Source organism: Argentina silus (assembly GCF_951799395.1).
Source record: "Argentina silus genome assembly, chromosome: 3".
NCBI lineage: Eukaryota > Metazoa > Chordata > Actinopteri > Argentiniformes > Argentinidae > Argentina > Argentina silus.
The window spans coordinates 7,446,319-7,467,142 of record NC_139657.1 but is presented as its reverse complement, the minus strand read 5'-3'; the positions used below and the strand labels follow the sequence as shown (position 1 = coordinate 7,467,142).

At 44.6% G+C, this 20,824-nt stretch overlaps 1 protein-coding gene across 8 annotated transcripts in view; it reads right to left on the bottom strand.

Moving 5' to 3' along the window:
- madd (MAP-kinase activating death domain) overlaps positions 1–20,824 on the bottom strand; it is a 43,250-nt gene that overhangs the window by 17,658 nt on the left and 4,768 nt on the right. For all 8 annotated transcript variants that reach the window (XM_083666984.1, XM_083666988.1, XM_083666989.1 and 5 more), the window contains exons 2-16: positions 16,497–16,707; positions 15,389–16,036; positions 13,379–13,682; positions 12,042–12,173; positions 11,556–11,669; positions 10,864–10,944; positions 6,938–7,113; positions 6,465–6,700; positions 6,150–6,309; positions 5,889–5,992; positions 5,385–5,599; positions 4,615–4,868; positions 4,253–4,392; positions 3,983–4,084; positions 14–125 (exon numbers count right to left, since the gene is read on the bottom strand). In XM_083666984.1, coding sequence (XP_083523110.1) covers positions 14–125; positions 3,983–4,084; positions 4,253–4,392; positions 4,615–4,868; positions 5,385–5,599; positions 5,889–5,992; positions 6,150–6,309; positions 6,465–6,700; positions 6,938–7,113; positions 10,864–10,944; positions 11,556–11,669; positions 12,042–12,173; positions 13,379–13,682; positions 15,389–16,036; positions 16,497–16,555 — 2,837 coding nt within the window. In that variant the 5' untranslated portion in view covers positions 16,556–16,707. The remainder of the gene's footprint in view (positions 1–13; positions 126–3,982; positions 4,085–4,252; positions 4,393–4,614; positions 4,869–5,384; positions 5,600–5,888; positions 5,993–6,149; positions 6,310–6,464; positions 6,701–6,937; positions 7,114–10,863; positions 10,945–11,555; positions 11,670–12,041; positions 12,174–13,378; positions 13,683–15,388; positions 16,037–16,496; positions 16,708–20,824) is intronic.

Sequence of the window (20,824 nt, the reverse complement as noted above, 5' to 3'; positions counted from 1 at the left end):
ATGGGTCCATTACCTGGTGTTGTTGACGCGTCCCTGGGGAGAGGGGGACTCTCTCTTCACTGTGGGGCTGTGTTTGATGACTGAGGACTTCTGGTCAACAAGGGCCCTGGGAGCACCACGGACACCTAGGGGGCAAACAGAACGTGAGGTCTGGATAAACACCACTGTGCACACGCACACGAACACAGACACACTGACACACACTGGTACACATTGACACACACACACACACACACACACACACACACACCTAAAACTCGGGCACACACTTACTACAATGCACCCAAACGGGGTACACATAAAACTGACACGGCCACACACAAATCACATCACAGACTAGTAGAGACATAAGACAACACACACATTACACTGAGAATGGGACACACACACTCACACAGTTCAGTTACTGTCGCGGGGGGGTTGCTAATAACTAACAGAGCTACAGGTCTAATATTCACACTGAAGGTGAAGGACAGATCAGGGGACGCCACACACACAGGAGTCGGAATGTCGCTGTGTTTGGGCATCACACATTGGCAGAGATCAGAGGCTAGGTGAGAGGTCAGATCAAGGGGGGTCTGCATGGCACCAAGACTGACAAGTTATGTGTCATGCAGAAAAAGAAAGAGAGAGGAGATGGGTTGACAACCACGCTACGCCCCGCTCCATGGATACGCACTGTACCCTGGTGTTCGTAGATGCCTCACACAGAGGCATCACAATCACACGTACACACAGTGCCACAGACGAAAAAACATGAAAGAAACTGTGTGAGTGGACTACCTTAAGGGGTTGGGCCCGTGAACATTTTGATCAAACTGAATATTAGGCTATCATTGTTATTATTAAAAAAAAAGCGAAAAGCACATTTTAAAATGCAGACAGGACCTATTACAAAATGGATGGAAAAGGTTTCCCCATCAATATCAGCCATTAGACTACTTATGCCATGGCATAAAGTAGGGTCTATGACAGCATGTTACCAAAGACCTCATCTGACAATGACATCATTGTGCCCCAACAAATGTTTCGAGAAGATGAACAGCTATTGAGGGAATGTCATTCCATTGGCTCAGAATCAGGTACTCAGTAAACCAACCACAAAGACAGCTAAACATCCAATGACAGCTGCAATCGAAACTGGTGTCCACAAGTTTTAGAGGTAGGGCATAACATTGCACTCTCTGCACTTCTAGAAATATATTTTTTTTTATCTGTAGCTTGAAATCCGCAAGAATTAAATATAAAGCTTCATTGAATATTAATTCATCAAAACCAGCTTTTACTTGCAGCATGGAAATAATGATGTCTTGCCTTACCTCCTGGGTAGCAGTTTTGATTGGACAGGGCTCCAAGGCCTCCTTTTTCTGGCATAGTAGTCTTGCATGCCAGACTCTAGAGACTTCTGGCATGGTAATATGACACCTGTTCAGGTTTGTGTGTGACTTAACAGGCTGCCAACCAAGACATCTGGCTTCTCGCTTGGCTTGGAAAACAATTGCTTTGCTGACACACACAATTCGTTCCTCAAGTCCAATACACAACTGCAGAACGCCATGTTTTAGCTTGGCTCATAAATGCCATAGTATAAGACTACTCTTGGCAATCGTTGATACAGGGTGCCAAGCTTATCAAATCAACTTGAACTAAGATTGTGGTAAGGGCCCAACCCCAACTATACACAGTGGATGGGTGGAGTGACTCGACGAGGTTAGTAGCTGGGGCAACAGTCACAGTGAAGGGTGAAAGACAACAGGGTGGCAGACACGATGTTGTGGGATGATCCCTCGATGACGCGTTAGTGTGACTGTGTGTGGGGCGAGGGCGTGAGAGAGGAGGATGCTGGGAGATGTGGTTGACTGGCTTGGAGAAGCATGCAGCTCACGCAGAAAAAAGGCGGAACCCACCTTCTCCGCTCCCCGGGCCGGCCTCTGTTATTATCTCCATTAGAGAATTTAGCCCAAATACTGGACACAAAACCCAAAATTATTAGTGCAGCAGGAAAAAGGGACAGAGAGGGGAACACCGGCCCAGACAGAACCAGTCGGAAACATCAACCCACAAAACAAGACACATGCACACACTCACATGGCACGAAAAGAGAGAGAGCGTAGATGGACAGACAGCAGAGAGGGAGAGAGAAACGGGGGCAGTATTGACCAAACCAAAAAGTAATGAAATAAAGTCTACAAGCCAACAAGATATACTTCTGGAGTATGATGGGGAAGGAAAGAGGTGCGCCTGGATGTGCACAGAGCTGGTGTTCACGTTTCCAGGACTTGCTACCTCTGTGAGCAGGAGCTTCACAGAGTAGCATTATCACTCATAACAACTACAGATGTGTAGGCTCAAATACACTGCTGGTGCAGCCAAGGACATTCACAGTTCTGCACTGCTACCAACAGAGCCTGTTTTATGAACACAGCGGGAGACTTCCGAAGGAGAGGAACACAAAAAGACAATGGAGAGCCACAGAACAAACAAGCAAGGTGACGCCAGGGGAGTCAATTCCAGCAAAGGAAATTATTTGAACTTCAATCAATGAAGTGAAATATCGTCACTGAAAATTATGGGAATTTCCTCACTCCAGGAATGTAATATCAATTAATCCCCTTAAACTGACTGGAATTGCAAGAGAAATGAACCCCAGAGGGAGGAGAAAAACACCCTGTCCTAGTGAAACTGTCACACCAAGTTGGAAACATTTGTGTGGCAACTACAAAAATCTGTTGTCTATAAATGTCTGCATCATAACGCATCAAAAAGACTTCGCCCCAAACACACAGAGAGGAATGAGAGGGGACTAGAGGGGATGGCATGGATATACATGAGAATTATCTATATCTATATATTAGATATGAGACAATACAGGTATATCTCTAACCTACGCGTTGACTAGTTAACTGTGAGTCAGATAAGCAGGGGTCGTAACAGGGTCAAAGAGGGGGCTAGTAGAAGGGCAAATCAAACTACCACATCAGACAATAACATACCCGGGCTGTCTGGGTCATCTGAACGACAAAGACAAAACACATCACCATAAAAGGAAAGAAAATGTTGGTTTGCTATGGCAGCTATTCCACACTGTGTGGAGCTATTGAGATACAAACATGCATTTCTTCTTTTCTCTCCAAAATGTTCCCATTACATTCAGAAAACCATGTAGGAACATTATCTAAGACTGAGTACTTGAGAGAAAAATCTAACAACGTCAAGTTCTCAATGTCCACCTCAAAAATAGTGCCATATTATCAATTTGGCAACCAGAGGGAGAAAGAAAAATAAATCAGGCTAAACATTTCAAACAGGCTAAATATTTCAACAAACCTTCTTCCACTTCTTCTCCTACATCGAAATTAAAATATTCTTTTTTTGTATGAAAAAAATAATAATTCAGAAAATGAAAAGAATAAGAAAAAACACAAAGGGGAAGAAAGTAAAGATCTACAACAAGAAGTCTTAAGTTGCAGAAATATTGCACTGAAAGTCAGGGAACAAAGATGAATTGGTCATTACAGCAGGAGCACTAGACCTAATGCTGTCTTCACATCCTGTCAATAGGACACATAGCTATCCTACTAAGCACCAGCCTTCTAGGCAAAATACATGCTTGCATTAAAAAACAACACAATCGAGTTACTTTATCAAATTCAGTCTCTTTTCTTCTCAACAGCAGGCGAAGGATATCTTCCTTTTAAAGAGATACTAATATAAGCTACTCTATTTCCATACTATCTGAAGTCTGAAGAGGGCCCATTTTGTCATTCACCCTATTTTTGTAACCACTGCAAAAATTGCTTCTATAATGCGACTACCCTTTGAAGAGTCAAATGGAGAAAGAGATGAGATGAGTCATTTAGAGAAAGAGAGAGAGAGAGAGATGTGGAGAGAGAAAGTAAAGAAGATGGACACAGAACAGGAGGACAGATGGAGAAACATAGAAGGGTTCGAAAAGCCGACCAACAGGCCTGTATCACTGTACCTTTAAGACTGGGGAAGGGCGTGGTCTTCTCCCTGGCAGCCTTGTTGGGGATAGCCAGGTTGGAGAGACTGAAGCTGGTGCCGTGGTTCTTGTACAGATTGCCTGCAATGACAGAGAGAGTTGTCAATAACCAATTAAACTAAAACTGGCAAACTAGACACTGCCATATACATAGTATCACTCTGACTAAATGTTCCCATCAGATCCATCTGTGAATCCTGAGGGTGTAGGGACTTAAAACTGAGAAGCAGCCTGGTCCAGGATACTCACTGGCAAAGGACATGAGGCCCCCAAAGCCGTCTCCACTGTTGTTGGAGATGGTGGAGTTGGGGGAGCTGTTGCGGGAGTCACCCTCTCCATCAGACTCCCCAGGGAGCCTCAGGCTGCTGGGTCGGAGCGGACGCTGGGCCCTGAGGAGTGGGGAAAAAGAGTATGGATTTGATGAGGGCGTGTTGAGACACACATAATAGGCTACATGTAAGATAAGGAGGTTTGCCTGAACACTTGAATGATGATGATGATGACACTATTTAAGTGATGAGTGAATTGCTCTAATAGAAACCACACATCCCTTTTCAGAGGGTGTGGCTGTGGGACTTTTGGGTGTCAGTATCAAGGAGTGTTGAACGCACTTGTTGCCATTGAGGTTCTGGTTGAATCTGGGTGTGTATGTCTCCTCTTGTTCCTCAGCCTCTGCATCATCTTCAACAGGAAAACCATACTGAGGCTCAAAGTAGGGGTTGTCATACTCTCTCTTCTTATTGGCTGAGTCCACTGGGGCAGTGTCTGGGGGAGGTCTGGAGAAGGGCGGGGCTCCTAATCCCGGGACAGGGTTCTGTAAAGCTGCGCTGGCTGACGCCTCCATTTCCACTGGCTCTGCCTGCTCCTGCAGACGAGAACAATCAAACGGTCATTTGCTACCAGGGGACCAATCCTGCAGAGAGATTTTGAAGCCAGCTATACCATGTGGCCAAGTGGAGAACTGCAGTGCCTGGTGCCAAAAAGCATATTTCCTCATTGAAACCCATGTTAAACTTTGTACTTCACCTGGACTGTTTTAGACTGCGGTTTCTATTATTTCCTAATATTACACTTAGTCTTGTCCCGTTGGCCGATTTTTTCCATAGCCCAGAAATGACAGTAGAAGCATATTTATTATGCCGATACACGAACGTCCTAGACGCGAACGTGCCTTGGCCTTGCTTAATATTGATTCAGTTGAATGATTGTGTACATGGTGTTATCTCCAGACACAAGTCTTACAGCTGACAGGATTGGTCATTTAAAAGGCTAACAAATGGGTTTTCATAAATTTTTGGTGCATTTGCACTAAATATAGGATCATTATAGTAAATAGCATTGTGAAGATCTGGTGATCTGTGCATTCCATATGAGCACTCACATGGTTGACTCCCTGGATGATTGTGCTGGGGCTTGAGCTGGCGGTTGTACTGGAGCTGGAGCGAAGTGCTTGTCCATCCGGGGGTTCAGAGGGTCCGTCCCCTCCCCCGCCCTCAGGCACACGCTCCGGCCCCTCTCCTCCTTTGAACTCCTGGAAGTCCTGGAACTCTACCTCACTGGCGTCTCCCAGTGCAGCATGGGTAGGGGGATCCAAGTCTAAGTTACCAGAGGCAGATATCGATTGGTATTAACAGCAAGAAAGGCAGTAGAATGTACCTTGTTAGCTTGCATCTAGTCCTGAATAACCAGATGACAAAAGCAATTGTTCAATTAAAGTCATCATTAAAAAGTCGCTATTTTTGGGGGATGGAAACAAATGCAGAACCATTGCTTTTCATATCCCTGTATTAATTCCATTTCTCAGACCTTCTTTTTTTTGTTAACCGTAAGTGGATACTGGCCAGTCATAAAAGTAGGGTATGCGTGGGTTACATGATATACTTACTTAGCGTGTCCCCCTGGATGTCACACTTGATCATCTCACTCACAAGGTCACCAAGCGAGGAGTAAGAAGAGCTGGAGTCGTCGTAGGCCTCACTGTCGCTGCCACTGAGATAAAAGAGAACGTTTTTATTTTACCTGAAGCCATTTTAGTTATACTTAATGAGCCAAGAGAGGGCTCTTCAAAGATGCTACAAAAAATGGTTCACTGAAATACTCATCAGACCTTCAACTCAGTCTGTTTTTGTTGTTGTTGTTTTTTTACCTGTCATCTGTGGGGTCAGAGTCGTTGCCCTCGTCCTCCAGGGGTCCAGCCATGGCCTCTGCCAGCTGGGAGCTCCCGTCGTACACTCGATAGAACACAGGCTGCAGCTGGTGAGCGTACCACTTGGGCTTGTCACCGATCAGGGAAGGGTCGTACACGTCTGCAACATGGGAGAAACACTCAACTACAGACACTTCCAAACAAACCTGGCTCTTCCTTCGCATGCAAATAGCATCGGCACAAACATATACAGTAGAGTAAACCATAAACAACTGCTCCCTCACTGGCAAATACACATTCAAGCTTGATTCTTACTGTTATGGATCCTCTGGAAGGCGAGGTTGTTGGGGTTGAGGGCCCACTCCCCGTAGTACTCCACAGCCTGAGTGTGGGAGAGTTTCTCGGCAAAGCACGAGCGCCTGGGTCGTGAGGCTAGGAAGGATGTGGCTTGGAAGGCCACCACAGGGCGAGGAAAGAGGCGCAGGGTGCGTGTGTGCATTTGGAACCCCTGGAGCACGTTTGGGGAGTTGAAGAACCTCACCATGGCGACCCTGTCCGAGAGAGATAAGTAATGATAATTTATTATTATTATTATTTATTTTATCCAAAGTGACTCACAGTACAGTGAGTGCATACATTTCTGGTATATATGGTCCCACGGGAATCTAACCCACAACCTTAGCGTAGCTAGTGCCTCTTCCAACTGAACACAGGACAAGTCACATTTTTATCTTCTCACACAGCCATATTCACTTTGCTTCACAAAACGGAGGGTCCAGCAGCCGTACCTGGTAGCGACGTCTACAGAGTCCACATCGTTGCCATAGATGAGGGGGTTGAACTCGGTGGAGGAGGGGGAAGCTTTATCTCGGCTGGGGGGGAGGAGCATGGGTAACTCCTGGCCCTCCTGGAACTTCTCCAGGTTCAGAATGGGCTGGGTGTTGAGACTCATGCTGGCCAAGGCCTAGAGCAGGTAGAAAGGCAGGCAGGGTTTTATCAAACTGCAGTGGCACTGGGGAGAGGGCTCAGGGCCCATGAGGAGGCATCCTCACCTCAGGCATCAGCTGAAGGTAAGTGCAAAAGAATGGTCTCGCTAGGACCAGTGAAACTGCCTGGGTTTCAAACAGTACAGTAAATTATAACCAAAGGGTCTGAAATTGAGACCATCTCTACCAGATTGAGGTATGCTATTGGTTGATTTATTGAGTGGAGACGAGAGAGTAGGATAACATTGTATGTTAGCATTACCTAAGGATTAGCATTAGTGTTGGAACAAGGAGCGGGAGTGCCGATGCCTGAAATGGGAGCGTCATTTTGCAGAGGTCAGGAGGAGTTGCAACGGGGAGGGAGTTCACGAGACACGTTCGTTTGTTAAAGCACTCTGGGATTGCGGCAGACTCTCATTCCGTACTTGGCTTAGCACGATGGATCGCTTGGTGGTCAGTTTTGGACGCACCTATAATGTGTTGCAGTGACGGCCCTTATCTGCATCATTGGGTTAGCTGACAAGAACACTTCACTTATGACAGATAGATGCACACACATTCAGTCATGCTTGGGCCAGGACTAAGCAGTGGTGGGTCTGCAAAAAATGACCTATCACAAGATCTCTCTCTATGCCTACAGTATGTTGAAACATCTCAACAGCAGTGTATGAGACTTGAGAATACTGAAATAATATTAATAATAACCACAAGCAAAATAAAAAAATAAAAGTTTTGCAAGGGAGAATATCCATGCAGGAGCATGACACATTCCACAGACAGAGAAATAAGGAACCTTATTGTCAGAGGAGAAGATCTGCTTTTGGGTGATCACGGTCAACCTAACCAGACACTGGGGAGGGGGGACAAGAGAGATGCCAGGTGGATCACATGAAAGGCAGGGCTGACCAATCGCTGAGTAGAATTGGAACCCACACATGACAAAAGGGTAAAGACAGAGGCTATGTCCAATTACCTTTAAATGGCTTTCATTGCTAATCTCTTTTCAATCATGCTTATTTAACTAAGAGGACTGGAGAGTCGAAAGCAACATTGGTGGAAAACATCAAAGGTGGTTTGTGGTTCTAGTTTGGCAGGACTGTGTGTGTGTGTGTGTGTGTATGTGTGTCTCGATTATTTTTTCATGTACTCCTGCAACACAGGGTACAAGGAAATTACAGAATGTGCCTTTCATTAGTCAATCAGTAGGCTAGGGTGAGATGTCACCATGTTACTTTCACATTCAATCCTCTAAATCAAGCCATCACTGAAGGCAGGAGAAAAGGAGAGGGCGCCATTCTGGAGAATTGGGACATAGCCAGAGAACAAGGGTAAGACAGTACACAAAGAAGTCAGGTAGAGAGAGAGATGGAGTGGTGCAAGAGAGGGAGAGAGAACAGATACAACACATTTACAGAACAAACCATGAAACAGACAGTGAGACAAGACAGTGAGACAAACAGAGACATGAAAACATGAGTACGACAACAGTAATGCACTGCACCCAACACACGTCAGCCACTGAAGGAGACTACTAGTGGTTAAAATGGAGTGGTGACACTGACACAAAGATAAAGGAGCAGATCTCTTGACAATAATGAAAAAGAAAAACTCTTTAAGAAACACAAGTACATTCCCTCTGAATTTTCCCATTCTCTCCGCAATCTTGCGGAGGTCATTTCCAAACATTCCCTTCTTAGATTCCCTCCTTATAGACATTTCGGACCTGTATTTGAAACCTCAAATCTCATCTTCTGAAAACGCACCTTTGCAAATATCTATTCAATCTGTCACTGGGAAAAACTTGTTTGCAATCAGAACAGAATTGGTCTTAGTGGTCAATTACGACTAAATTCAACAATTCTGCAGTGCAGTTCTATTTTAGATGCAGTATTTTTGTTTAATCTTATCGTTCACAGTTCTATTTATCAGTTTATTGTAGTAAAACGTTGGCTTATTTTTACAGACAGACAGACAAACAGACAGACACACACACACACACACACACACACACACTTGTCTAACACACAAAAACACACTTACACAATGGGGTGGGAAAGGATATCACACAAGTACTGTGTTGGTTCTGATTCTGGGTATATCATGGGGACAATAAGACATGACATGCTGGGATTTCAACATCATAACATATGATTTGTGTTTCAAATTATAGCTTGAGTTTAAACATAAAAAACAACCACTGAATAATGACTTATGATAAATTAACATTCATGTGTGTTAGAAGTTTCATGAATAATGCTATGATGTTCAAATGTTAGTAACATGGTGGATGATGGTGACAAGATGGTGCTTAGTAGGGATGATGATGTCGATGTTATGATAGCTGTTGATACCTTGACAACAGGTCACTGGTTACCTAGATAACAGGTCACTGGTTCCTCAAATGTCCTATAGTGATATGTAGTGACTAGCTGTGAAAGTCTAAAAACTACTAAAGGATAAAGGTGCTTACACACTATCTATACAATGGCCAATACAGGCCAACAAACTCTTAACAAACAACAGTGTTGTGGCGGTGTGTGTTGCCCGTCGGTGTTCGTTGGCGTTTTTTTTTTTTTTTTTGTCCGATTCAACATTTGTTCTATTGGCGTTGGGGGTTTGTTTGGAAAACGTTTCTAAGAGAAAGAGGTTTCCATGAATCAGAACCAGATTCTACACTCACTGAACACTTTATTAGGAACACCTGTACGCCTTCTCATGGTGGAGGTAGTGTAATGGTGTGGGGAATGTTTTCTTGGCACACTTTGGGCTTGTTAATACCAATCAATCATCGCTTGAATGCCACAGCCTATTTGAGTATTGTTGCTGACCATGTGCATCCCTTCATGGCCACAATTTACCTATCTTCTAATGGCTGCTTCCAGCATGATAATGCGCCATGTCACAAAGCAAAAGTCGTCTAAAACTGGTTTCATGAACATGACAATGAGTTCAGTGTTCTTCAGTAGCTTTCCCAGTCACCGGATCTGAATCCAATAGAACACCTTAGGGATGTGGTAGAACGGGAGATTCACAGCTTGAAAGTGAACCTGAAAAATCTGCAGGAATTGCGTGATGCAATCATGTCATCATGGACCAGAATCTCAAAGGAATGTTTCCAACATCTTGTGGAATCAATGCCACGAAGAATTGAGGCTGTTTTGAGAGCAAAGGAAGGCCCAACCCAGTATTAGTATAGTGTTCCTAATAAAGTGCTCAGTGAGTGTATATATTGTTATTTGAGGTTCTGGGGTAGGATTGGGTTAGTTCTACTATTATAGTCATTACTAAGGTCCCGGGGTTAAGACCTAGTATCTGCTTTTACCTCCAAGAGCTAGCCCATGCAAAGAAAAGAGGAAAAGAAAAAACTAAATACACTAGTTTCCGTTAGTTTACAGTGCAATACTTAATTCAAAATGCTCACACACACACACACACACATACACACACTATGCATAGTACAACACTTAAGGGTGTGCTTGGCCCTACTCAAAACTCTCTTCACACACGTTACGTTTCGTTCATATCCATACCGTGTATTCATACAGTACACCAGTAATAAAGCAGAGCCTGAGGTAAAAAAATAAATAAAAATGTATGTACATCACATCTGTAGTCCTTACATCTGCATGCTTACAACGCTTACTACCCTAGTAGTGTTCTAGTACGCTAACTAGCATGATACTGGAGATAGATTTACTGGACAATGTGTATTGGGACAAGGCATTTACCTGTTTCAGGTGTTTCTTGAGTTCTGTGGATTCTGGCTCAGGGAAAGGGGGAAGATGCTCTGCATTGGTGGGTGCTATAACCTGTAAAGACAAGAGAGTATAGCCAATTAGCCCACCACACACACACACACACACACACACACACACACACACACACACACACACACACACACACACACACACACACACACACACACACACACACACACACACACACACACACACACACACACACACACACACACACACACACACACACACACACACACACACACACACACACACACACAGCTTCACCAGATGGAGACATACAGTATCTCAACACTTACGAACGGCAAATGATACCCTTGTAACAAAGAGGCTGGGATGTGGGTGGTTGTTTCGCGCTGAAAACACTGACACACTCTCACCAAGTGGGAGGACTAGCATGTTGAATTCAGTCCTGAGAGTTCCGCACAGGGCTTAACACAGGATGACATGCGGGTCTTTTACTCCTTGGAGATCTTAAACCATTTATGTAATGTTGAGATGACTGACGCCTCTATTAAGGCCTCTAATTAAGCCCTCTGTTATAGCACTGTGAAAACTATATCTCAAAGGAGATTCCCACTCAATGGCGAGATAAATCAGGCACGATGGACCTCAAATAGAGCACAAACACCACAAGAAGACTAGTGACTACAGGCACTGACCCGGTTACAGTCCAGGTCCACCAGCCACACGTCGTCTGGCATCCTGAAATCGGTTTTGTAGAGGAAGAAGCTGGCCGGCACCCCTATGATGTAGGGAGTGGGCGCGAGGAGGAGCTGTGGAGGGAAGAGAGGAGAGGAACCACAACCTCTTGACTCCACACACCATGAAACCAAAACTGCTGTCCTGAGCTCTTTACGCATTCCAACAATCCTAAAATGCACTAGCTGAGGAGATGATCTCAGCTGCTACAAAACTAAGAACAAATCAGATATATGGACAAAAATAGAATGCACGGTTTTAATAGATATTCATACGCATGGTACATAGACTCAAAAAAGGCAGAAAGTTCGAGTCACAAAGCAGGATAACTTTGTAGTTAGCCCATCTAATATTGCATGAGTACAAATACTGATTTAAAAATGCCAATACTTCTCCTTATAACACTACTTAAACTACTAATATTGTTTTTGCTTGATGTAGGCTACCTGTTCAGCAGAGGCCATGCAGGTGGGCAGTAGGGGAATGACAGGGAACATGTACTCCAGAGGATAGATCATGGCCACAAACGCCATGACACTCATGGACAGGGCGTTGTAATCCCGCGACTGAAGGACCACCTAGGAAGCACATCAAACAACTGTTAGCAATATGCAGCTAGTGACACAAAAGAGTTTGTTTGTCTTTCCTACGACATAGTGATCATCCACACATAACGATTTAACTGCTATTTCCGCTGTCTTTTTTTGGTAGAAACTCCCGAGTGAAGGTCAAGCGATATTCCTAACGCTTATACAGTATGAGTCACTCACTCCACTAACTATGACCTACATCAAGAGGAGCTCAGTAGGCTAAACCAAAACTAAAGTAGCAATTGTCGGAACACATCTCTAGGGTCAAAGGGATCTCTCTGTACAATATATCGTGGCATTCATTTATACTTTAACACCAGAGTATGAGAGTTATTCAGTAATTAAACACAGACCTCGCGCTTCGGTAGCTATGATGCAGCTGCACACAAAATGATGATGGTTCGAGACGGTACACATCGTCGATTGACCAGAAATACACGTGAAAATGGATTTGGGGGTAAACTTCCCCTTTAAACGCGGCGAACCCTGGCCGGTACAGTAGCGCCCTTAGACCTTTTTCAGGTATCTTGATAAATGTGCAGCATGACCACAAGATGGTACTGTTTCCACTCAGGAACAGCAGCCTGTTTTCATGCGTGTGCACACCGTGGGGAGCAAACAGCTTCAAGGGTAACACGACACATTGTCCTTACAGCAGGCAGGGACGGGGGGGGAGGGGGGATAGAGTGTAGACAGGTCACTGCAGGTGTTCAGAAATGACAATGGAACAAGAGGGCGGGCGTAGAGCAGTGAACGTGTAAGGGGGCTTATGGCTATCACTATGAGATACCGAGTGATAAAGGGGGGTATAGAACAGTGACTGCAGGATGAGAAAAGGCGTTAGTCATCATCACACAAGGACAGGCAGATAGAGCTCTCGTTGGTGCAGAATGAGGAGAAGTGTTTGGGTTACTGTAGACGAGTACACAAGGCAAGGAATGATATTGCATGTACGTGGGTTGTGTTCGGAACAAGGACGCAAACATGTGGAGGACACAGTCTTTTTAGAGGAGAAAAATGGTGACAGAAGCCTAGTTAGTTGTGGACAAGGACACATACCGTAGCCACTAATGTTCAGGGACACAACCTCTAGGACTGTGCTCTGTCCTTCCAAATGGTACCACAAAAGATGGCCACCAGTCCACCCCACCGGAGAACTTTGCCTAGAATGGAAAAAGTCTCTCCGTCCTCACCTTGTGCTCCAGTAGGATGCAGCTGAGCACCTGCAGGCAGGCGTCCACCCCCAGCAGCTCCAGGGGCAGGTGGAGGGGGAAGTCCACCATGGAGAAGCGGGAGGAGTCCGGCAGGGCGAAGGTGAGTGCCGGTTGCAGCTCGTGGGGCAGCACCTCCACGTCCACGCGCCGCAGGCCCGCCACGGGCACGGGCGAACGCAGCAGCCGGTACACCCAGGACTCGATCTCCCGCAGGTCCGACAGCAGCTGGCTGCCTTTCTCCTCCACAGACAGGGCCCCCGTAAACACGCGCCACATGGTGTCCCTGACAGGAAAAGAGAAAGAAAGAGTTTAACAAAAACAACAGACAAAGCTTAAAAAAAAACTAAAAAAAACAATGAGACAATATCTGCATTGTTATGCCTTGTTATTGTTTTGTACTGATGTCTCTGAAAAACATTGGCATTGAAAATAATACAAAATACCTCATGAAAGCACATCCTGCTGAATTATAAGTCAATGTAATTGACAATGTAAACACGAATGTCTTCTCTAAGCCTATAGAGACCTCTAACCTTACAGTACGGCAGTTCCTGAAGAACATACGTACATCAACCATAAGAATTGTGCTGTTTACATGAATCCTCCATTCCACCACATAACACAGTATGCTGCGTTCAAGCCAAATGAGACGCACACACATTAAAGGCCCTTGAGCCACTGCCAATACATAGAGAGCCAGGCCCCTCCACTCTAAAAGCACACAGTACACATGGAGCCGAGGCATTAAAGCCTCTTCGGAGTGAGTGCTTCACTGGTGCTACTGTGGCGAGCCGAGGAGGGAGATAAATCATTAGCTCTTCAGAAGCCATCTCTCTCCCGCCCACTGCAGCTGCTCCCCGAAGGCAGCCACAGACCTCAATCTGTCAGCGCCGCCGCGCAGCGGAGACCCTCGCAGCATTACGCAACGGCCCCTCAGTCCTTGTCACCGCTGTGACACAACATGTCAGGAGAGTGAGTGAGGTCTTTATTAACCCCAGGCTGTAGCCTCTTACTGTGCATCAGTGCACAGTCTCCATCCCCTGCTTCTGATAGGTCAGTGTTGTTAACCAACAGCTGCTCTTCCCAGGGATTGGTCCAGTTGTGCTTTTCATGGCGCTGGGAGATGTTATACTGTTGTCTCCTGACGTTTTATGTACATTCTGTGGTAATGATCATTACAGGTTGAATGAAGTGATTAGTGGATTGGCCACGTTAATGCGGAATCCCACAACATACAGTTTCCAATAAATTAACATATGTACATTTACATGCATATACTGTCCAGGAAGAATGATACCATGGCAGTGCTTCCGAAATTCAAAAAGAAAAGCATCTTGCCTATGAAAAATAACCTTGTGATTGACAAATAGGTACGTTTGCTGTATTTGAATGCTTTATTAGTTAAGTACTAATTATTGGACCTGAACTACTGCGAGATGGGTATTTCATCTACTTTGCAGTGCATCATTTTATGAGCTCTATAATTTTGTAAAATAACATAGACTGTAGAGGGAACCATGTACTGTACCTCATATTAGAGCTGCTTTGGTCTTTGGGAAAATCGATTTTCCCTATGATGCTAAAACCAGTTTATACTGGATCTGCCTTGGACTTTGATATGGAGTAAGAATCTATCATACTGTATCCTGATCTTGAATCTTGGCTCTGGACTTTATAAACAAAGGACTTAAAATGCAACAAGCTATTCCCAGATTTGTGCTCAAGCTCATTTTCATAACTAACCTCATGGTATTTTCATTACCTCATTTCATCAGCCCTTCAACTAGCGGTTAACCGCATGTGGAGGCCATTGAAGTGGGTGTTTCCTAATACAAGCAGCCTCAATGACCACATACTGTAGAATGGCTCCTCTGAGTATCGCAATGGTACACAGGTCCATCGAGGCAAATTTTACAGTATGTATGAGTTCAGAACTAGTCAATGAAATTAGGTAAATCATTAAGGAGGTATGGAAGGGCTGGTACTTACCTCTGGGTGGCACGGGGCAGCCCGGCACGTTGGGTCAACCTCTGACTGCAGCAGTCCACCAGCCTCTTGAGGATGTACAGGCACTCCCTGAAGGTTGAGATGAAGGGGTAGTGGCTGACGATGCACAACGAGGTCAGTGTGCTATTGCGGTTCCGGTTGGCCGCCTTGGCAGCGCTGCGTTTGTGCCGCGGGGACCTGCCGGCACTTGGCTCACCACCTGGCGGTCCAGGCTCGTTACCAGAAACAGGGGGCGCCATTGTGTCTGCACCGACAGGCGGTGCCAATGAGGAAGGGGGGCCACCGCCACCGCTGCCATCGGATCCCTCACTTGCAGTCTCGCTTGCCTGTGCCGTCGAATCGGCGTGTGCCGCCTTGTCGCCACGGCTACGGTGGTGGCCACCCCACTGGAAGGAGCGGTAGAAGTTGACGCAAATGCCATAGCGAGTGATGCCAGAGTCCTTGTCGGTGAGCGCGAAAACGAAGGAGGCATCGTCGCGCAGGCTGACCCGGCGCTGTCGGATGCTGAGGCAGCCCTCTGGCTGGCAGAAGAACACCACGTCCGGTGGGAGGGGGAAGTCTGGGTGGTCCTCCAGTGGGTAGCGGCGGAGGAGCTGGGGGGTCTGAGCCGCACTGTCGCTGCTGGGCTGCCTGGAGGGTTGGTGGTAAAGAGGTGGGGTAAAGGTACAGGAGGGCGATTGGACTGTGCATGTTTTCATGATCCCAAGAAGAACCTGAGACGACACCGTCCTTCATTGCAGCATCCTGTAGCATGGTGGTCCTTTGAGAGGTAATAAAGTACTACAGGATGATGCCATGAAGGATGATACCATGAAGGATGATGTTGTTCTTTTTTGGAACATGAAAACCTAGGGCTTCACATTACTGTAATCCAAAACCAAACCCTCGCTCTGTCCTTCAGCACCTGGTGACTTGTTGACCCTCGCTGATCTGTGAGGATTGGGTGTTAACAGCTCTCCCTACTCTTATGCCGGACGAGTTTCCACTACACGCATTAGTACATATACAGTACTGTACACTTTACTGTAGACATATTGTATTCTCAAATCAGCTAAACAAAGACCTTGAGGAAAAACCTTAACGTTCTTACCTGGCACCGACCACCACCAGGTAGTCTAGTAGACGGGGGCACATTTTCTTTTTCTCCATCTTTGAATGATGATGTGTCTTTTAAGTCATGGCAACTCAAGTCACGTATCACCTCTCGAGTCAGTCGGTCCAATCAGGACAAGGCAGGTCTAGCTGGAGTACACAGGACCTTGGTAATCATTGTGACCGTTGACGTAATGAAATGGAAAGACCTGTCAAATAAGAAAAAAGATTGGATGATGAAAAGGTCTACAATACGACAACAATTTAACAGGAGCTTTCTGAATTCATATCCATTTATTTCTGTTTCACACAACATTGTATAGTTGATCAACCTGGAAACTAAAACGTCAGGAGTACTTAAAATGTTCCACAGCAGTATGACATATTGACATAGTGTATTTGTGAAGACCTGGCAAAGAAAAGACTCAAAGTGTGGTTAAAAGGCAAATAAATTGTCATGCTCATCATGTTCCCAAAAAGCCAGGACCGGCAAAGCGACACTAAACTAACTGCTCTAATTCACAAAGCTCTTTTCATTTGGGTAATGTGACAATATGCATATGACAACCCTCCTTCCTGTTGTCCAGAGACCAGGGAGAATATCAATAGTGATGATGACGTAAGCAGCTTAGGGGGCCCAGGGCCCCGGGGTGAGAGGTCTTCCGGGAGTATAAGCTCCCTCGTGGAGCTTGCACCATGGCCCTGCCAGCCATCTGATTCTAACAGGTACTGGCAGCAGGCTCAGCACGCAGGAGTAAACATGACCATCCCCCACCGCTGAGCCACTTAAGGTACTGGTTCTACATCAACTCAATGTCAGAGAACTAAACAGGAGCACATAGCCTTAGGGCGACCCATCATAAAACCGTCAGTTCAGGGTGGGGCAAGTGTGTGTGTGTCGCAGTCAGAAATGTCACATGGGGAAAAACCTAGCCGCTTTCATTGGTGGCCCTAAATTGTATTATTATAACTTCCATGGCTGTCTGTGCTTTGTCTCATAGAGAGATGGCAGGCCTGTATGTATGTGTGTGTGTGTGTGTGGTCTGTGCTGAAGTTGTCCAAAGGTACACCGCCAATGGAGTAATCAGCTCAGTGGCACATTGCATTTAGCAGGACCCCTCCAAAGGCAATGAGGCCGCATTAGCCACTCACAGGAAAAACAACAACTGGGCGGGAACAAGTCAGCCTACAGCAATTGGATTACCCTAACTATAAAAAAATACGGCCAGGTGTGACTGAGGCTTCCACAACACCATGTGCTGTGTCAAAAGGTCTGCATGGTGCCCACAATCCACAATAGCCTATTTGACCAATAACACCAGCAAAAGAGTTGCCCTAACATTCCCCCAAGGAGAACAGATTTAATGGGACACATCCCTGGCTGATATATGACATCTCAAAACAATGCCTGCAAGGCACATGGGGACCGGTACATGTATATGATATCCCCAAACAAACTTGAGATGCCTACTGGTGTTAAATTAGCAGAAGGTGTATCAGGTGCACTGTCTCACAGGACAAGCATAGCATGTTTGATGAGCTACTGCATTCTCCCATCAAAAGAGCTCAGATGTCATAATAATCGACATTGAGAACTATAAACTCTTGTGGTTGAGAAAGAAAATGACTGCCAGAAATCCAGGTCGAGTTTTATATGAAATGTGAATATAACCTACGCTTTTTCCAATCCCACCTTTACAACTTCACCGACCCTTGACGTACAAAGAACTAACAAATTCACTCACATAGCTGAAGTTTTCAACAAGAGTAAATAGACTAGTGACATTGTGTATCATCATTAGTCGATTAGCTAGCCTATGCCTGAGTCATGGTGTACATCACACAAAGCACCCAGAACCTACCGCTTTCCCTAAAACGACACATTTTAGAAACATTAGCATCAACGACCACCATTCCATAATGGCACATTTCTCTGATTACCATTTGTGGAGAATCACTTTGGCTGCAAGTCTCCAGCAGCTCTGAACCAAGCAAACCTATCAATCTCTCTCTTGTTGGCGGGGGAGGAAATGAAGGTTTGATTTAGTGATTACTGAGCAGTCACTTCTGCTCGAAAAGCAGTTTTAGCTCACAGTTTGAGTCAACATACCGCACATAATTAACCTGTAGGACAATGATTTGAAATTGACAGTTTGGCTGATTGTAAGTCACCAGTAATAGACCATTTAGATAGCAAATTCCAGTGACGCAGAACACATTCCTCAAAGAACAGTTTAGATATTACTCCTCTTATTGCTAAAAGAGCATAACAACAGATGTGTAACTGAAACTAGGAATGGATCGCAGCGTACATTTCAGTTCTAGCAGCTGAGCCGGCCAGAGGAATAATTGAAGAGCAGGAGACATGCAAACACATGGAACCCAAAAGACATAGGCCTTTTTTGCAATGAGACAATACATCAGCTTGCTTTGTAAAGCTGTACAATATGAATCTCATTGTGTTCTTTCAAAGTGCACTGTGGCCTTACAGCATCTCTGAGAGATGCTACATTAGCATAAATCCTCTAATAGAAAGCATAGGGTGACTGTCGTGAAATTCTAAATGAGATATGTTCTTCTTCTTCTTTTTATTTATTTATTTTTTAAAACATTGCCCAACAGATTTCCATTTGGAGCAAAGACCAAAGTTTGAAATTATTGTAATTCTAATTTGTAAGAGCCTAATGAGTATACATTAGACCTGTGTATTAAGGACATTTTCCATAACAAATTAAAAAAACAATATAATTACAGCAACAACACTTTTAGAGATTTTAGAATACAGAAATACCCAGAATGCTTCTTGAATAGAAGCTCCTATTAACGCTTGTAGGTTCCATCATGGCCGCCGCTGTTAAAACGTTACAATGGTTACAGTGGGACAGACAAACCTTTCAACCTCAAACCAGTCATGACTATTCAACAAAACAAATTCTTACCAGCGAATTTCTTAGTTACATGAATGTATGACTAGCAAAGGAGTTTTGAAGTTGAAGGTGCAGTATTTATTAAGTTTGGTAATGAGTACAAAAAAATTGCATAGTTCAGCTAGCCAGCTGGTTTACTCTACTGTACATGTGTGGTGTGCACTCCTCCAATATAAAGCAGTTTTTGACAAAGACAATAATTTGTCAGATAATACTTTTTGTGGATGCATATTCTAGACATCTTTGATTACTTGTAAACAAGGCTACAAACGAGGTTTGGATCTCAAATTTCATAAAAAAACAACAACAACAACAAAAACCTAGCATATAGGGACAAATTGGTGAGTAGGCAGTAGTTTCCCATGTTTTCTCAATGTGGCAAAAAGGGACGTGGCCATTCTTGCCTGTTTCTGGGGTTTCATTGCATTTCAGGTAATTAAAGTAACTGTCCTCAAATGTGCGTAAAATCCCATTGATTCGTATCACTATTGGTTTTCAAATGGTACTTTTTTAAATGCAATCTACTCTTTAATCTTTTGAGCTAAACACCCCAATCCAATTTAGGAATGTGTCTAGACTGACTCCACTCAAATAACCTCTACACAGATTGTTTATTGTATATGGACTTTTTAAACTATTAAGCATTTTTAAGTCGCAGAAATTAACTTGGGTTTCAATAGAGACCATAATGTTGCTCTGGTAAAATTAACAACTTTCACTATCTGTAAACCTGTGTGAAAATATAGGCCTACTTGAATTCCCCATTTCTTTTTGGATATGGTTTAATGAAAACTAGCTAAAGGAAGGTCTAGACTCAACTGAAAATGTGTGACAAATGGATCGAACCTGGGTCATCTGCACGTTTCAAGCCTAACGCCTAGGTCTAAGCTGCTCATCGTCCCAAACCATCTGTTGTTCACCAAACCACGATCTGCTACAAATTCACCACAGTATTCCCAATAAAGCAGTTCTTAGGAAAGATCATCACTATGGCTACACTAAGCACCAGATGTCTCTAGAGACCATGAGTTAATCAAATTCTGACATAAATTGCAGTGGCAAAAACAAGCAATGCCTTGATAGACAAGGGCGCTGCTATTATTGCAATAATCCATCAAATCTTTGAATAATCATTTTAGATGGGAAACCAGTACCAGTACTCTTTCCTCATAAAGGAAAAGGTCCATTGCTGAGTGTTGGTCTAGATCTAAGAATCTCTGGAAAGATAGGAAGTCTCACATCCGTACTTAATTGGCCATGGGACCTGCTCCCCAGTCAATCATCTTTCATTCCACCTACAACACTGGCATCACCCACCCTGAGGTAATGACACTCACTCAACACGGTTGTCATAGCAACCCAGCCTGCTTTCTTCTTCAGCTGTGTGGGCTTTTGTTAA